Genomic DNA, 17,964 nt, shown 5'->3' on the forward strand with positions numbered 1-17,964 from the left:
ACGGCATTCTTAGCACATTGGTCGTATTTAGTATTTCATGCTCACCTTTTCAATTTCAAACATCATCATCATCATTAACAACAACAAATACAATTTAATTCAAGGTTTGTAGTACACATGTGAGCAATTAAGGGTCTTAGTCACATAGAGATATTTCACAAAATGTGGCATAATATCCTTCATTTGAACTTGTCTTGAAGTCGAAACATTATTAAAGCACAACCCATATTTTGAACACACTCTCAGTTGATAATAATACATGAATAAAGCATTTGAGATACTTATTGAACATATATCTTTCGACACAAACTTACTCGGAATAGCCAATTTATAATGCACCACTCGGGTCTTAAATAAATTACATGAATATCGTGGGATTCAATTCTAAGAGAAAATTTTAGCCAACATAACTCAATGGATCTTCCTTAAACTCTACAATGTTTCGAAATTCTTAGCAACTTCAATCTATTTTAGAAATATAACAAATTGAAACAAAATTAGAAAGATGATCATGGTTCTAGCTCATTTGAGTATTTTATCAAACACTAAGTGTGCATTAAGGTTTCAAAGTCCTTTTTATGGAGGTTTCCATCACCCACAACCCATTCTTTACCATTTTTAACTCAACAATCTTCTTACACCCTTTGATAATACATGCATGCAAGGTGAACAACTCCCATGCCCAAATATTATTTTACTAATTAACCAATTCGAGACAAAATTCGAAATTGAGGGTTAGGGTGTAGAATCTTACCTTTAGGATGAAGACCTTGTGGGTTATCCTTGTTAATCTTCTAAGATTTGAGCAAATACTGATGAAAATTAGTCTACAGTTTCCTCTCTCTCTCTAAAACACTCTCGTTCTCTTTAAAACATCAGAATTTTTGCTCAAAAATGATCCTTTGCAGGTATTTAACGAAGTAGGGTCGGGTTATAAAAATCCAAAAAATGAAGCTCCGGAACAGGGTATGCGGTCGCATATGCGATCGCACAATTGATATGCGGACTACATATCAGCCGTATAATTTGTCCTCCAAAACTAGGTATGACTGACTCGGTCTCCGGTCACTATGCGTCCCACTGACCTGTTCTGCGGTCTCATAATGCACCGCATAATTGGTCTGCAGTCGCATAATGCCCCGCAAACCTGGTCTTCCTTGCCTCACTCTGCGACCATTATGCGGTCCGCAGAGTGATTCTGCGACCGCATAGTGGGCCGCAAAAGTTCATTTCTTCTGCCCAAATGTTTCTTTTACTTTCTAGTGTATTGTTCAACCCAAAAAGTCCAAGTCGTGGTGAGCAAGTTTGCCGCGAAGAATTTCTATAATCCTCAACACGTAAAACCAATTCGGCACCATGAAATATTATTCTTCTTTTGCAAACGTTTTATGGGGCCTTACATTCTCCCTCACTTAGGATCATTCGTCCTCGAATGAGGGTAAAAAAAAATTGTTATTAGCATCCAATGTGGCCCAAGTATTAATTCACACACCCGTAGTTTCAAAATTTGGCTAACTCCCTAGATTTCCAAATATTTCCCCAGAGTCTCCCTCGTAACTGGGCCTATCCACCTTCCAGAGAACCCCAAAAATACATCCTAATAACATTTACATAACCGATGATGCAATATGACACAAGAACAAGACCAACCATGGCCTCATAGGAGACATATTACCAGGAAAGGAGCATCCTTAACATCAATGGTACAAATGATACATAGTTCATAGAAAGTAACTCTTAGCATTTTCATAGATCACAACTTTATAAATACATGGCTCTATTAAAACAAATAAGGATACTTTTTCTTCATTTCTTCCTCGGCCTCCCAAGTAGCCTCTTCAACATATTGGTTTCTCCATAGCACTTTTACGGATGCAATTTCTTTATTTCTCAACTTTCAGACTTGCCGATCAATAATAGAAATTGGAATCTCTTCGTAAGTCAATTTCTCATTAACCTCAATAGTGTCAACCGAAACAATGATTGTCGGGTCTCCAACTACTTTCTTCAATATAGACACATGAAACATCAGGTGCACTAATGATATTTCAGGCGGTAGCTCAAGCTTGTACGCCACCTCACCGATCCTCTGAATGATTCTATATGGTCTGATATACCTCGGACTCAATTTCCCTTTCTTAACAAATCACATTACACCTTTCATGGGGGAAACCTTCAAGAATATCCAATCATCTTCTTTGAACTCCAAATCCCTACTACGAACATCCGAATAGGACTTCTGATGACTCTGAGCAGTCTTCAACCGCTCCTTGATAATTTCAACTTTTTCCATAGCCTGATGCACGAGGTCAGTCCTTATCAACTCTTTTACCCAATTTCGAACCACCCAATGGGAGATCTATATCTCCTTCCGTATAAAGACTTGAACGGTGCCATATGAATACTAGCATGATAACTATTATTGTAGGCAAATTATATGAGTGGCAAATGAACATCCCATCTACCTTTGAGGTCTAGAACACAAGCACACAACATATCCTCAAGCGTCTGAATAGTTCGCTCTGCCTGCCCGTCATTCTGTGGGGGAAAGTATGTACTAAGGTTCAGCTGAGTACCCAAACCTTGCTGAAATTTCTTCAAAATATTAGCAGTGAATTGTGCTCCCCGATCAGAAATGATGGAAACCGGAGTGCCATGCAACCTGACTATTTCTTTGATATACAACTGAGCATATTATTCCGCTGTATCGGTAGCCTTAACAGGAAAGTAGTGTGCTGATTTCGTTAGTTGATCCACAATCACCCAAATTAAGTCAAACTTACGAGGAGTACGAGGTAATCCTACAACAAAGTCCATATTAATCATTTCCCACTTTCATATTGGAATTTCTATGTTCTGCGCTAACCAACCGGGCCTTTGGTGTTCGGCCTTCACTTTCTGACAATTTGGACACTTTGCCACAAACTCTGCTACATTACTCTTCATATCATTCCACCAGTAGACTTCCCTTAATATCATGATATATTTTCGTAGAACCTAGGTGCACAAAATACCTAGAAGTGTGAGCTTCAGTCATAATTTTTTCCCCGAGACCATCCACGTTTGGAACACATAGTCGTCCTTGTTACCTTAGTGTACCATCACCCATGCCAAGAGAAAAAGCCATAGTCTTATGTTTATGAATCCCCTCTTTCAATTGTGCCAACAATGGATCGTTGTATTGTTTCTCTTTGAGTTCCACAACAAGCGATGATTCAACCCTATTTTGCATAATTACCCCTTCTTCACTAGAGTCCGTAAGACGAACTCCCAAACTAGCCAATCAGTGAACTTCCTTGGCCTGTGGCCTTTGATATGCTTCCAAGTGTGCTAAACTACCCATGGATTTCCTTCTAAGAGCAACTGCCACAACATTAGCCTTTCCCGGATGATATAGAATATCAATATCGTAGTCCTTGAGTAACTCAAGCCATCTTCTCTGCCTCATATTTAATTCCTTCTATTTGAAAATATATTGAAGGCTCTTATGGTCCATGAATATATCCGCATGGACCCCATATAGATAATGACGCCAAAAGTTTAATGCAAATACCACTGCTTTGAGTTCTAAGTCATGTGTTGGATAGTTCTTTTCATTATTATTGAGTTTCCTATAGGCATAAGTTATAACCTTGCCATGTTGCATTAATATGCACCCAAGCCCGATTCTTGAAGAGTCATAATATACCACAAATCCGTCTATACCCTCTGGTAGGGTCAACATTGGTGTCATAGTCAATCTTGCTTTCAACTCCTGGAAACTTCTTTCACAAGAATATGACCATTGGAACTTAATTGCCTTCTGCGTCAATTTAGTCAATGGAGAGGCAAGAGTAGAAAACCCCTCTACAAACTTTCTGTAATATCCAGGTAATCCTAAATAACTACGAATCTCTATTGGAGTTGTAGGCCTCGACCAATTCTTCACAGCTGCAATTTTCTGAGGATCAACCTTAATCCCCTCACTAGAGATGACATGACCCAAGAATGTGACTGATTCAAGCCAAAATTCAGACTTTGCAAACTTTGCATATAACTGGTGTTGATATAGAGTTTGCAGAACTACCCTAAGATGATCGGTATGGTCTTCTCGACTTCGTAAATATACATGAATATCGTCAATAAACACTATCACAAAAGAGTCGAGGAATGGCTTAAAAAATCGATTCATAAGATCCATGAAGGCTGCTGGGCCATTTGTTAGTCCAAAAGGCATCACCGGAAATTCAAAATGCCCATACCAGGTCCTGAAAGATGTTTTCAGAATATCCTACTCCCTAATCTTCAATTGGTGATACCCAGATCTTTAATCAATTTTGGAGAAGTACTTGGCACCTTGCAATTGATCAAACAAGTCATATATCCTTGGTAGTGGGTATTTATTTTATATTGTGACCTTGTTGAGTTGCCGGTAGTGAATACACATACGTAGTGTCCCATCTTTATTTCTTACAAAGAGAACAGGTGCGCCCCAAGGTGACACACTCGTCAGATTAAACCTTTTTCTAACAAATCTCTCAATTGTTCATTTAGCTCCTTCAATTCCGCCAGCGCCATCCTCTAAGGCAGAATGGATATAGGCTGCGTGTCTGGCATCACATCAATCCCAAAATCAATCTCCCTGTCTGGTGGGATCCCAGGGAGCTCTTCTGGAAAGACTCTCGGAAATTCATTCACAATAGGCACAGAATCAAGTGTAGGTGCCTCAGTAATGGTGTCTGTAACTCGGACCAAATGGTAAATATACCCCTTGTCGATCATTTTTCATGGCCATAAGGTAAGAAATAAGCCTACCATTCGACACTACATCATCACCCTTCCATTCAATAACTGGATCATTTGGAAATTCGAACCTAACGGTCCTGGTTCGGCAATCAAGCTTGGCAAAACAAGAATAAAGCCAATCCATCCTCATTATCACATCAAAATCGACAATTCCCAATTCAATAAGATCTGCCACGGTGTCCCGACCCCGCAACGGGACAACACAATCCCTATAAACCTGTGCGGCCAAAATAGACTCACTAACAGGAGTAGATACAGAGAACGACTCATGAAGATGTTCCGGTTCTATCCCAGATTCCATAGCAACATAAGGTCTGACATATGACAAAGTGGAACCGGGATCAATAAGAGCATACACATCATGAGATTGGACAGTCAATTTACCTCTGACAACGTCTGGAGAAGCCTCTGAATTCTGGCAACTCCTCATAGCATAGAAACGACAGGATCCTCTCGAACTCTATGCTCCACCCCTAGATGCACCATGCCCTTCAGGTGTTGGAGTGCCTCGAGGTGGAGGAGGTGCTACGAATATAGTAGATGCAGAATTAGCTGGTTGCGCTGGGCCTCTGCCCGCACCCTGGCGGGACGAATGACAATCCCTCTAAATGTGACCTCTCAATCCGCATCTGTAGCATATGGGTAAGTACATGTAGTATATTCGTAAGTGCATCTTTCCATACCTAGGGCATGGGGCCCTCCTCTGCTGCTGGAATATAACACCATGATGACCCTGCTGATAGGAGCCCCTGTTGCCCTGACTGGGCCTGAAATGGCTCCACTGCTGCTGCTGACTAGGCCTTGATGGCGGTGCACTAGCCAAAAACTAAGCAAAGGACTGGGATGGTCCTGACGACCGTCCCCTGAATGTTGACTTGCCACCACCAGAAGAACCACCAAAATTGCCCGCAGACCGGGCCTTACTGCTACCCTATCGCTCCATTATGTTCCTTAATTTGTGAGTCTCTGTTGCTTGAGCGAATGCCACAATTTTTCCATAGTTCATATCAAAATTCAAGGCAGACGTAGCATCCTCATTAATTACCAAGTGACTAAGGCCTTGTACAAAGCGGCGCACACTAGCCTCCATAGTTGTCACCATGTAAATAACATACTTAGACAGGTACGCGAATCTCATATGGTAATCCCACACAATTAGGCTACATTGCCTCAGGTTCTCAAGCCCAGAAACACGGGCTTCCTTAGTCTCGGCAGGCAAGAAATAATCAATGAAGGCATCAACAAAAGGACCCTTCTTCACGGGACTCCTCCCATAGTTCAAACCAAGAATATACCACCTATTTCAGGCGGTAGGAGTCCAATTCCACTACCTCAGGCTCAGTAGCACACATAACGCGGAGAATCTTGTGCATCACATCAATGAAGTCCGGGGGATCCTCCTCAGGGTTAGTACCCATGAACACTAGAAGATCCAACTAGAGAAACATGTTCACCCTGGAACAAGTAGAATATCCTTGGTGACTGGAAGAAGTGGGTGCAACATTTGATCTCTAGTCCTGAGAAGCTACTATCTGAGCCAATATCTGTATGGATCCCCTAAGATCAACATCAGAAACACCAGAATCGGAAGCAGGAACTAGTATATCAGTTAGAGGGATCGTTGCACCCTCAGTGGGCGTAGTAGGGACATGTGCGGTCTGATAAGTTGTAATAGAATCAGGCAGTGTAGTAACTGGGGGATTATTCTCCCCCCTCAGGTGTTGACCCGCATCATCAATTATAGGGTCAACTTCCACTACTGGGGTGATATAGGCTCTTTGGCCAGTTCTTGCCATCTTCTTAGGTGCCATGTACTGAAAGATAAAGTAAAACACGAGTTAAAGAAGAAACAATCTTACCACCAGCTTTATCGCACGATCGAGAACATGAAATAAAGGTATTATTCCTAAATTCCCACGTAGCATCCTAATTATAGATGTGGTCGACAACACACCGATAAGAAGGACTCTACTAGACATGACTCTGAGACAACCTATGACACTTTAAAACCTTAGTCTTTGATACCAAGTTTGTAACGCTCAATCCCTCTAAATGTACCTCTCAATCCGCATTTGAAGCATATGGGTAAGTACATGTAGCATATTCCTAAGTGCATCTTTCCATACCTAGGGCATGGGGCCCTCCTCTGCTGCTGGAATATACCACCATGATGACCCTGCTGCTAGGAGCCCCTGTTGCCCTGACTGGGCCTGAAATGGGTCCAATGCTGCTGCTAACTAGGCCTTGATGGCGGTGCACTAGCCGAAGACTAAGCAAAGGACTGGGATGGTCCTGACGACCCTCCCCTGAATGTTGGCTTGCCACCACCAGAAGAACCACCAAAGTTGCCCGCAGACCGGGCCTTATTGCTACCCTCTCGCTCCATTATGTTCCTCAATTTGTGAGTCTCTGTTGCTTGAGCGAATGCCACCATTTTTCCATAGTTCATATGAAAATTCAAGGCAGCCGAAGCATCGTCATTAATTACCAAGTGACTAAGGCCTTGTACAAAGCGGCGCACTCTAGCCTCCATAGTGGGCACCATGTAAATAACATACTTAGACAGGTACGCGAATCTCATATGGTAATCCCACACACTTAGGCTACCTTGCCTCAGGTTCTCAAACCCAGAAACACGGGATGCCTTAGTCTCGGCAGGCAAGAAATAATCAATGAAGGCATCAACAAAAGCACCCTTCTTCACGGGACTCCTCCCATAGTTCACACCAAGAATATGCCACCTCTTTCAAGCGGTAGGAGGCCAATTCCACTACCTCTGGCTCAATAGCACGCATAACGCTGAGAATCTTGTGCATCATATTCATGAAGTCCTGGGGATCCTCCTCTGGGTTAGTACCCGTGAACACTGGAGGATCCAGCTGGAGAAACATGTTCACCCTGGAACTAGTAGAATCTCCTTGCTAACTGGAAGAAGTGGGTGCAACATTTGATCTCTGGGCTTGAGAAGCCACTATGTAAGCTAACATATGTATGGATCCCCTAAGATCAACATCAGAAACACCAGAATCGGAAGTAGGAACTGGAGTTGGAACTGGTATATCAGTTAGATGGATCTTTGCACCCTCAGTGGGTGTAGGGACATGTGCGGTCTGATCAGTTGTAATAGAATCAGGAAGTGTAGTAATTGGGGGATTATTCTCACCCCTCGGATGTTGTCCCGCATCATCAATTATAGGGTCAACTGCCACTCCTGGGGTGACATTGGCTCTTTGGCCAGTTCTTGCCTTCTTCTTAGGTGCCATGTACTGAAAGGTAAAGTAAAGCACGAGTTAAAGAAGAAACAATCTTACCACCAGCTTTATTGCACGATCGAGAACATGAAATAAGGGTATTATTCCTAAATGCCCATGTAGCATCCTAATTATAGATGTGGTCGAAAACACATCGATAAGAAGGACTCTACTAGACACGACTCTGAGACATCCTAGGACACTTTAAAACCTTAGCCTCTGAAACCAAGTTTCTAACGCCCCTAAACCGAAGAACGCGACCGACGCTCAATCGAGTGAACCTGGCCGAGAAAACCTATTAGATTTACTTCCACCCAAACTAATTCATGAATAAAGAGAATATATCATTTCGTTAATCACACAATAAAGTGATCAGGTCTGCAATACCAATGTCTTACCATTAGTTACTTCATTTTAAAGTCTCAATTTCACACACATGTTTCATAATCTGAAGTGAAAATAGTAATTCAAACACAACATAACGGGTTTGACTTCCCCAACACCAATATACAACCCACATTATGTCTACCTAGCCTCTATAGACAAAGTAGAGTACAATGATAATGTCGGCAACAAGGCCCCGGCTATAGCTCAAACAGAATACACAAAGAACAAAAGATACATGACCCCAGGATGAAGTGGGGCTCACCAAATTAGCTGGGAAGAAGGTGTACTTCTATCACTGATCAATATCTTCTGCTGTGAAAGCACCTGCATCCATTAAAGATGCAGCGGCCTCGTCAAAAGAGATGTTAGAACCGTCGAATAGCACTAGTATGTATAACTAAACACCCTCTCAATAGAATGTGAATAATATTACAAGGAGGAATAATCATAAAAGAGTCAAGAAACAGCTTAAAACTTGATTCATAAGATCCATGAGGGCTGCTGGGGCATTTGTTAGCCCAAAAGGCATCACCAGATATTCAAAATGCCCATATCGGGTCCTGAAAGCTGTTTTCGGAATATCCTACTCCGTAATCTTCAATTGGTGATACCCGAATCTTTAATCAATTTAGGAGAAGTACCTGACACCTTGCTATTGATCAAACAAGTCATATATCCTTAGTAGTGGGTATTTATTTTATATTGTGACCTTGTTGAGTTGCCGGTTTTCAATACACATACGTAGTGACCCATCTTTATTTCTTACAAAGAGAACAGGTGCGCCCCAAGGCGACACACTCGGTCGGATTAAACCTTTTTCTAACAAATCTCTCAATTATTCATTTAGCTCCTTCAATTCCGCCAGTGCCATCCTCTATGGCAGAATGGATATAGGCTGCGTGTCCGGCATCACATCAATCCCAAAATCAATCTCCATGTCTGGTGGGATCCCGGGGAGCTCTTCCGGAAAGACTCCCGGAAATTCATTCAAAATAGGCACAGACTCAAGTGTAGGTGCCTCAGTAATGGTGTCTGTAACTCGGACCAAATGGTAAATATACCCCTTGTCGATCATTTTAGTGGCCTTAAGGTAAGAAATAAGCCTACTATTCGACACTACATCATCACCCTTACACTCAATAACTGGATCATTTGCAAATTTGAACCTAACAGTCCTGGTTCGGCAATCAAGCTTGGAAAAACAAGAATAAAGCCAATCCATCCCCATTATCACATCAAAATCGACCATTCCCAATTCAATAAGATCGGCCACGGTGTCCCGACCCCGCAACGGGATAACAAAATCCCTATAAACCTGTGCGGCCAAAATAGACTTACTAACAGGAGTAGATATAGAGAATGACTAATGAAGATGTTCCGGTTCTATCCCAGATTTTATAGCAACATAAGGTCTGACATATGACAAAGTGGAACCGAGATCAATAAAAGCATACACATCATGAGATTGGACAGTCAATTCACCTCTGACGACGTCTGGAGAAGCCTCTGAATTCTGGCGACCCCTCATAGCATAGAAACGGTCGGATCCTCTCGAACTCTGTGCTCCACCCCTAGCTGCACCATGCCCTTCGGGTGTTGGAGTTCCTCGAGGTGGAGGAGGTTCTACGGATGTAGTAGATGCAGAATTGGCTGGTTGTGCTGGGCCCCTGCCCGCACCATGGCGGGACGAACGACAATCCCTCTAAATGTGACCTCTCAATCCGCATCTGTAGTATATGGGTAAGTACATGTAGCATATTCCTAAGTGCATCTTACCATACCTAGGGTACGGGGGCCTCCTCTACTGCTGGAATATACCACCGTAATGACCATGCTGATAGGAGGCCTTGTTGCCCTGACTGGGCCTGAAATGGCTCCATTGTTGCTACTGACTAGGCCTTGATGGCGGTGCACTAGCCGAAGACTAAGCAAAAGACTGGGATGGTCCTGACGACCCTCCATTGAATGTTGACTTGCCACGACCAGAAGAACCACAAACGTTGCTCGCTGACCGGGCCTTACTGCTACCCTCTCACTCCATTCTGTTCCTCAATTTGTGAGTCTCTGTTGCTTGGGCGAATGCCACCATTTTTCCATAGGTCATATCAAAATTCAAGGCAGTCGTAGCATCCTCATTATTTACCAAGTGACTAAGGCCTTGTACAAAGCGGAACACTATAGCCTCCATATTGGGCACCATGTACGCGAATCTCATATGTTAATCCCACACACTCAGGCTACCTTGCCTCAGGTTCTCAAACCCAGAAACACGGGTTGCCTTAGTCTCGGCAGGCAAGAAATAATCAATGAAGGCATCAACAAAAGCACCCTTCTTCATGGGACTCCTCCCATAGTTCAAACCAAGAATATACCACCTCTTTCAGGCGGTAGGAGGCCAATTCCACTACCTCTGGCTCAGTAGCACGCATAACGCGGACAATCTTGTGCATCACATCAATGAAGTCTTGTGGATCCTCCTCTGGGTTAGTACCCGTGAACAGTGGAGGATCCAACTGGAGAAATATGTACAACCTGGAACTAGTAGAATCTCCTTGCTGGCTGGAAGAAGTGGGTGCAACATTTGATCTCTGGGCCTGAGAAGCCACTGTCTGAGCCAACATCTATATGGATCCCCTAAGATCAACATCAGAAACACCAGAATCGGAAGCAGGAACTGGAGTTGGAATTGGTATATCAGTTAGAGGGATCGTTGCACCCTCAGTGGGCGTAGGGGCATGTGTGGTCTGATCAGTTGTAATAGAATCAGGCAGTGTAGTAACTGGGAGATTATTCTCACCCCTCGGGTGTTGTCCCGCATCATCAATTATAGGGTCAACTGCCACTCCTGGGGTGGCATTGGCTCTTTGGCCAGTTCTTCCCTTCTTCTTAGGTGCCATGTACTGAAATATAAAGTAAAGCACGAGTTAAAGAAGAAACAATCTTACCACCAGCTTTATCGCACGATCGAGAACATGAAATAAGGATATTATTCCTAAATGCCCACGTAGCATCCTAATTATAGATGAGGTCGACAACACACCGATAAGAAGGACTCTACTAGACATGACTCTGAGACATCCTAGGACACTTTAAAACCTTTGTCTCTGATACCAAGTTTGTAACGCTCAATCCCTCTAAATGTACCTCTCAATCCGCATCTGAAGCATATGGGTAAGTACATGTAGCATATTCCTAAGTGAATATTTCTATACCTAGGGCATGGGGGCCTCCTCTGCTGCTGGAATATACCACCATGATGACCCTGCTGATAGGAGCGCCTGTTGCCTTGACTGGGCCTAAAATGGCTCCACTACTGCTGTTGACTGGGCCTTGATGGTAGTGCACTAGTCGAAGACTAAGCAAATGACTGGGATGGTCCTGACGACCCTCCCATGAATGTTGACTTGCCACCGCCAGAAGAACCACCAAAGTTGCCCGCAGACCGGGCCTTACTGCTACCCTCTCGCTCTATTTTATTCCTCAATTTGTGAGTCTCTGTTGCTTGAGCGAATGCCACCATTTTTCCATTGTTCATATCAAATATTCAAGGCAGCCGTAGGATCCTCATTAATTACCCAGTGACTAAGGCCTTGTACAAAGCGGCACACTCTAGCCTCCATAATGGGCAACATGTAAATAACATACTTAGACAGGTACGCGAATCTCATATGGTAATCCCACACACTCAGGATACCTTGCCTCAGATTCTCAAACCCAGAAACTCAGGCTGCCTTAGTCTCGGCAGGCAAGAAATAATCAATGAAGGCATCAACAAACTCACCCTTCTTCACGGGACTCCTCCCATAGTTAAACCAAGAATATGCCTCCTCTTTCAGGTGGTAGGAGGCCAATTTCACTACCTCTGGCTCAGTAGCACGCATAACACGGAGAATCTTGTGCATCACATCAATGAAGTCCTGGGGATCCTCCTCTGGGTTAGTACCTATGAAAACTGTAGGATCCAACTGGAGAATCATGTTCACCCTAGAACTAGTAGAATCTCCTTGCTGACTGGAAGAAGTGGGTGCAACATTTGATCTCTGGGCCTGAGAAGCCACTATCTAAGCTAACATCTGTATGGATCCCCTATCATCAACATCAGAAACACCAGAATCAGAAGTAGGAACTGGAGTTGGAACTGGTATATCAGTCAGAAGGTTCGTTGCACCCTCAGTGGGCGTAGGGACAGGTGCGGTCTGATCAGTTGTAATAGAATCAGGCAGTGTAGTAACTGGGGGATTATTCTCACCCCTCGGGTGTTGTCCCGCATCATCAATTATAGGGTCAACTGCCACTCCTGGGTGACATTGGCTCTTGCCTTCTTCTTAGGTGCCATGTACTGAAAGATAAAGTAAAGCACGAGTTAAAGAAGAAACAATCTTACCACCAGCTTTATCGCACGATCGAGAACATGAAATAAGGGTATTATTCCTAAATGCCCATGTAGCATCCTAATTATAGATGTAGTCGACAACACATCGATAAGAAGGTCTCTACTAGACACTACTCTGAGACATCAAGTTTGTAATGCCCCAAAACCGATGAGCGCGACCGACGCTCAACCGAGTGAACCCGGCCGAGAAAGCCTATTAGATTTCCTTCCACCCAAACTAATTCATGAATAAAGAGAATATATGTTTTCATTAATCACACAATAAATGATTATGTCTGCAATACCAATGTCTTACCATTAGTTACTTCATTTTAAAGTCTCAATTACACACACATGTTTCATAATCTGAAGTGGAAATAGTAATTCAAACACAACATAACGGGTTTCACTTCCCCAGCACCAATATACAACCCACATTATGTCTACCAAGTCTCTATAGATAAAGAAGAGTACAATGATAATATCGGCAATAAGGCCCCGGCTATACCTCAAATAGAATACACAAAGAACAAAAGATACATGACCCCAGGATGAAGTGGGGCTCACCAAATTAGCTCTGAAGAAGGTGTACTTCTATCACTGATCAATATCTTCTATTGTGAAACCACCTTCATCCATTAAAGATACAGTGCCCTCGTCAAAAGGGATGTTAGTACCGTCGAATAGCACTAGTGTGTATAACTATACACCCTCTCAATAGAATGAATAATATTACAAGGAGGAATAATCATAAAATCAATGAAAGTCTCGAACAATACCAAAACATCAAGTTTCACGTAAATTCCCATATTTTGAGATTGGTGATTCTTAGCACCGATATACCATTGTTCACATTACCTTTATTCACAATACCAATACCACCGTACTCTTAGCACGGAGTTTGATCATGACCCGATCGGCTAGGCTATCTCTTTAGAGACATCAACCACAATCACTTTCAATATCAATACCATCGTACCTTTAACACGGAGCCCGATCACGACCCGATCGGCTAGGCTATCTCATTAGAGACATCGACCACGATCACAATTTCAATAATAATTTCCAGCACAATCACCACCATGTGTGTGGCATAGTGTCCGGTCACAACCCGATAGGCTATGCTGTCTTATTCGAGACATCAACCTTTTTATATCAATCATCGCATTTCATACTTCTTTTACATCTTTTCATTTCATTGGCACTAGTGGCAACAATTATAAAGTCATTCATAGCACGTTGGCTGTATTTAGTATTTCATGCTTACCTTTTCAATTTCATACATCATCATCATCATCAACAACAAATACAATTCAATTCAAGGATTGTAATACATATGTGAGCAATTAAGGGTCTTAGGAACATAGAGATATTTCACAAAATGTGGCATAATAGCCTTCGTTTGAACTTGACTTGAAGTCGAAACATTATTAAAGCACGACCCATAGTTTGAACACACTCTCAATTGATAATAATACATGAATAAAGCATTTGGGATACTTATTGAACATATATCTTTCGACACAAACTTACTCGGGATAGCCAATTTATAATGAATCACTCGGGTCTTACATAAATTACATAAATATCGTGGAATTCAATTCTAAAAGAAAAGTTTAGCTAACATACCTCAATGGATCTTCCCTAAACTCTAAAATGTTTCGGAATTCTTAGCAACTTCAATCTATTTTAGAAATATAACAAATTGAACCAAAATTATGAAGATGATCATGGTTCTAGCTCATTTGAGCATTTTATCAAACACTAAGTGTGCATTAAGGTCTCAAGGTCCCTTTTATGGAGGATTCCATCACCCCACAATCCATTCTTTATCATTTTTAGCTCAACACCCTTTGATAACGCATGCATGCAAGATGAAAAACTTCCATGCCCAAATATTATCTTACTAATTACCCAATTCTAGACAAAATTCGAAATTGAGGGTTAGGGTATAGAATCTTACCTTTAGGATGAAGACCTTGTGGGTTATCCTTGTTAATCTTCCAAGATTTGAGCAAAGATTGATGAAAATTAGCCTAGGGTTTCTTCTCTCTCTAAATTACTCTCCTTCTCTCTAAAATATCAGAATTGTTGCTAAAAATGATCCTTTGCGTGTATTTAACAAAGGGTATGCGGTCGCATATGCGATCGCACAATTGATATGCGGACCGTATATCGGCCACATAATCTGGCCTCCAAAACTGAGTATGACTGACTCGGCCTGCGGTCATTATGCGTCCCGCAGACCTATTTTGCGGTCTCATAATGCACCGCAAAATTGGTCTGCGGTCGCATAATGCGCCGCAAACCTGGTCTCCAAACCCGCCATTCCCTGCCTCATTCTGCGACCATTATGCGGTCTGCAGAGTGATTTTGCGGCCGCATAGTGGGCCGCAGAAGTGCATTTGTTCTGCCCAAATTTTTCTTTTACTTTCCAGTGCATTGTTCAACCAAAAAAGTCAGAGCCGCGGTGAGCAAACTCGCCACGAAGAATTTGTATAATCCTCAACATGTAACACCAATTCGGTACCACAAAACATTATTGTTCTTTTGCAAACATTTTACGGGGCCTTACATTCTCCCCCACTTAGGATCATTCATCCTCGAATGAGGGTAAAACAAACCTGTTATTACCATCCAATGTGTCCCAACTATTAATTCACACACCCGTAGTTTCAAAATTTGGCTAACTCACCTAGATTTCCAAACATTTCGCCAGAGTCTCCCGTGTAAATGGGCCTATCTACCTGCCAGAGAACCCCAAAAACACATCTTAATAACATATACATAACCGATGATGCAATATAACACAATAACGACACCAACCATGGCCTCATAAGAGATATATTACCAGGAAAGGAGCACCCTTAACATCAGCGGTACAAATGATACATAATTCATAGAAAGTAACTCTTAGCATTTTCATAGATCACAACTTTATAAATACATGGCTATTAAAACAAATAATGATACTTTTTCTTCACTTCTTCCTCGGCCTCCCAAGTAGCATCTTCAACCTATTTGTTTCGCCAAAGCACTTTTACGGATGCAATTTCTTTATTTCTCAACTTTTAGACTTGCTGATTAATAATAGAAACTGGAATTCTTCGTAAGTCAATTTTTCATTAACCTCAATAGTCTCAATCGGAACAATGGCTGCCGGGTCTCCAACTACTTTCTTCAACATGGACACATGAAATGTCGGGTGAACTAATGACATTTCAAGCGGTAGCTCAAGCTTGTACGCCACCTCACATATCCTCTGAATGATTCTGTATGGTCCGACATACCTCGGACTCAATTTCCCTTACTTACCAAATCGCATTATACCTTTCATGGGGAAAACCTTAAAGAATACCCAATCCTCTTCTTTGAACTCCAAATCTCTACTACGAACATCCGAATAGGACTTCTGACGACTATGAGCAGTATTCAACCGCTCCTTGATAATTTTAAATTCTTCCATAGCCTGATGCACGAGGTCTGCCCCTATCCACTCTGCTTACCTAATTTCGAACAACCTAATGGGAGATCTACATCTCCTTCCATATAAAGCCCCGAACGGTGCCATATTAATACTCGCATGATAACTATTGTTGTAGGCAAATTCTATGAGTGGCAAATGAACATCCCAGCTACCTTTGAAGTCTAGAACACAGGCACGCAACATATCCTCAAGTGTCTGAATAGTTCGCTCTGCCTGCCCGTCAGTCTGCGGGTGAAAGGTTGTACTAAGGTTCACTTGAGTACCCAAACCTTGCTGACATTTCTTCAAAAAATTAGCACTGAATTGTGCTCCCTAATCAGAAATGATGGAAACCGGAGTGCCATGCAACCTGACTATTTCTTTGATATGCAACTGAGCATATTCTTCCGTTGTATCATTAGCCTTAACCGGAAAGAAGTGTGCTAATTTCGTGAGTCGATCCACAATTACCCTAATCAAGTCAAACTTACGAGGAGTACGAGGTAATCCTACCACAAAGTCCATATTAATCATTTCCCACTTCCACATTGGAATTTCAATGTTCTACGCCAACCCACCGGGCCTTTGGTGTTCGGCCTTCACTTGCTGACAATTTGGACACTTCGCCATAAACTCCGCTACAATCTTCAGATCATTCCACCAGTGGACTTCCTTAAGATTATGATACATTTTCGTAGAACCTGGGTGCACGGAATACCTAGAAGTGTGAGCTTCAGTCATAATTATTTCCCAGAGACCATCCAAGGTTGGAACACATAGTCGTCCTTGGTACCTTAGTGTACCATCACCCATGCCAAGAGAAAAAGCCATAGTATTATCTTTATGAATCCCCTCTTTCAATTGTGCCAACAATGGATTGTTGTATTGTTTCTCTTTGACTTCCATAACAAGCGATGATTCAACCCCATTTTGCACAATTACCCCTCCTTCACTAGAGTCCGCAAGACGAACTCCCAAACTAGTTATTCGGTGAACTTCCTTGGCTAGTGGCCTTTGACATGCCTCCAAGTGTGCTAAACTACCCATGGATTTCCTGCTAAGAGCATCTTCCACAACATTTGCCTTTCCCGGATGATATAGAATATCAATGTCGTAGTCCTTGAGTAACTCAAGCCACCTTCTCTACACGTAAAGCCAATTCGACACCACGAAACATTATTTTTCTTTTGCAAATTTTTACGGGGCCTTACATAACAGACTCCTAAATGCCTTGTAGCCTCCTGCTTATAAGTGTGGAGTACAACACACCCATAAATAAGACTCTACTGGACACAGCTTGTAGACTCACTAAGGTAGAACTACTCTGATACTAAGTTTGTCACACCCCAAAACTGAAGAGGCATTACCGGCACCCGGTGCCATACTCGGCCCGAGCGTACCAATATGCCGATGAGGCCATATTTTGAATCATCGGAAAATATCGTCTCTCTCATCTAAGGGGTAAACATACCCAAAAGCTCATATATATATATATATATATATATATATATATATATATATATGTATGTATGTATTTATATATAACGGTGCAGGCAGATGAGGCCGCCATGAATATCTACTGACATACAAACTATACAGGACTTGTATACAAGCCCTAAGAGATGACGGTGTCATGGTCAGTAAAGGGCCTCGACCTACCCATCAAACACGTATAAATAAAATGGACTCCAAGGACTAGACCT

The 17,964-nt window shown here is 42.3% G+C and overlaps 1 protein-coding gene across 1 annotated transcript; it reads right to left on the bottom strand.

Annotated features, from left to right (window-relative positions):
* Positions 1 to 9,297: 9,297 nt before the first annotated feature.
* Positions 9,298 to 15,715, bottom strand: LOC138907526 (uncharacterized). The gene is made up of 6 exons (XM_070198125.1): positions 15,647 to 15,715; positions 15,491 to 15,542; positions 12,495 to 12,549; positions 12,284 to 12,434; positions 10,832 to 11,044; positions 9,298 to 9,738 (listed from the first exon to the last, which is right to left on the bottom strand). The coding sequence occupies exons 1-6, from the start codon at positions 15,713 to 15,715 to the stop codon at positions 9,298 to 9,300; spliced, it is 981 nt and encodes a 326-aa protein (XP_070054226.1).
* Between the last annotated feature and the right edge of the window lie 2,249 nt (positions 15,716 to 17,964).

Source organism: Nicotiana tomentosiformis, chromosome 3, assembly GCF_000390325.3.
Source record: "Nicotiana tomentosiformis chromosome 3, ASM39032v3, whole genome shotgun sequence".
NCBI classification, from domain to species: domain Eukaryota; kingdom Viridiplantae; phylum Streptophyta; class Magnoliopsida; order Solanales; family Solanaceae; genus Nicotiana; species Nicotiana tomentosiformis.

Excerpts from the sequence above, each read along its gene's own strand:
- LOC138907526 (XM_070198125.1), bottom strand. The coding sequence starts at position 15,715 with ATGCTAAGAGTTACTTTCTATGAATTATGTATCATTTGTACCGCTGAT. Across the intron at positions 12,550-15,490 it reads CGAAATGTTTGGAAATCTAG|TTCCTACTTCTGATTCTGGT; the intron begins GTGAGTTAGCCA and ends TTCCAACTCCAG. Across the intron at positions 11,045-12,283 it reads TGCGTGCTACTGAGCCAGAG|ATGTTGGCTCAGACAGTGGC; the intron begins GTAGTGAAATTG and ends GGATCCATATAG.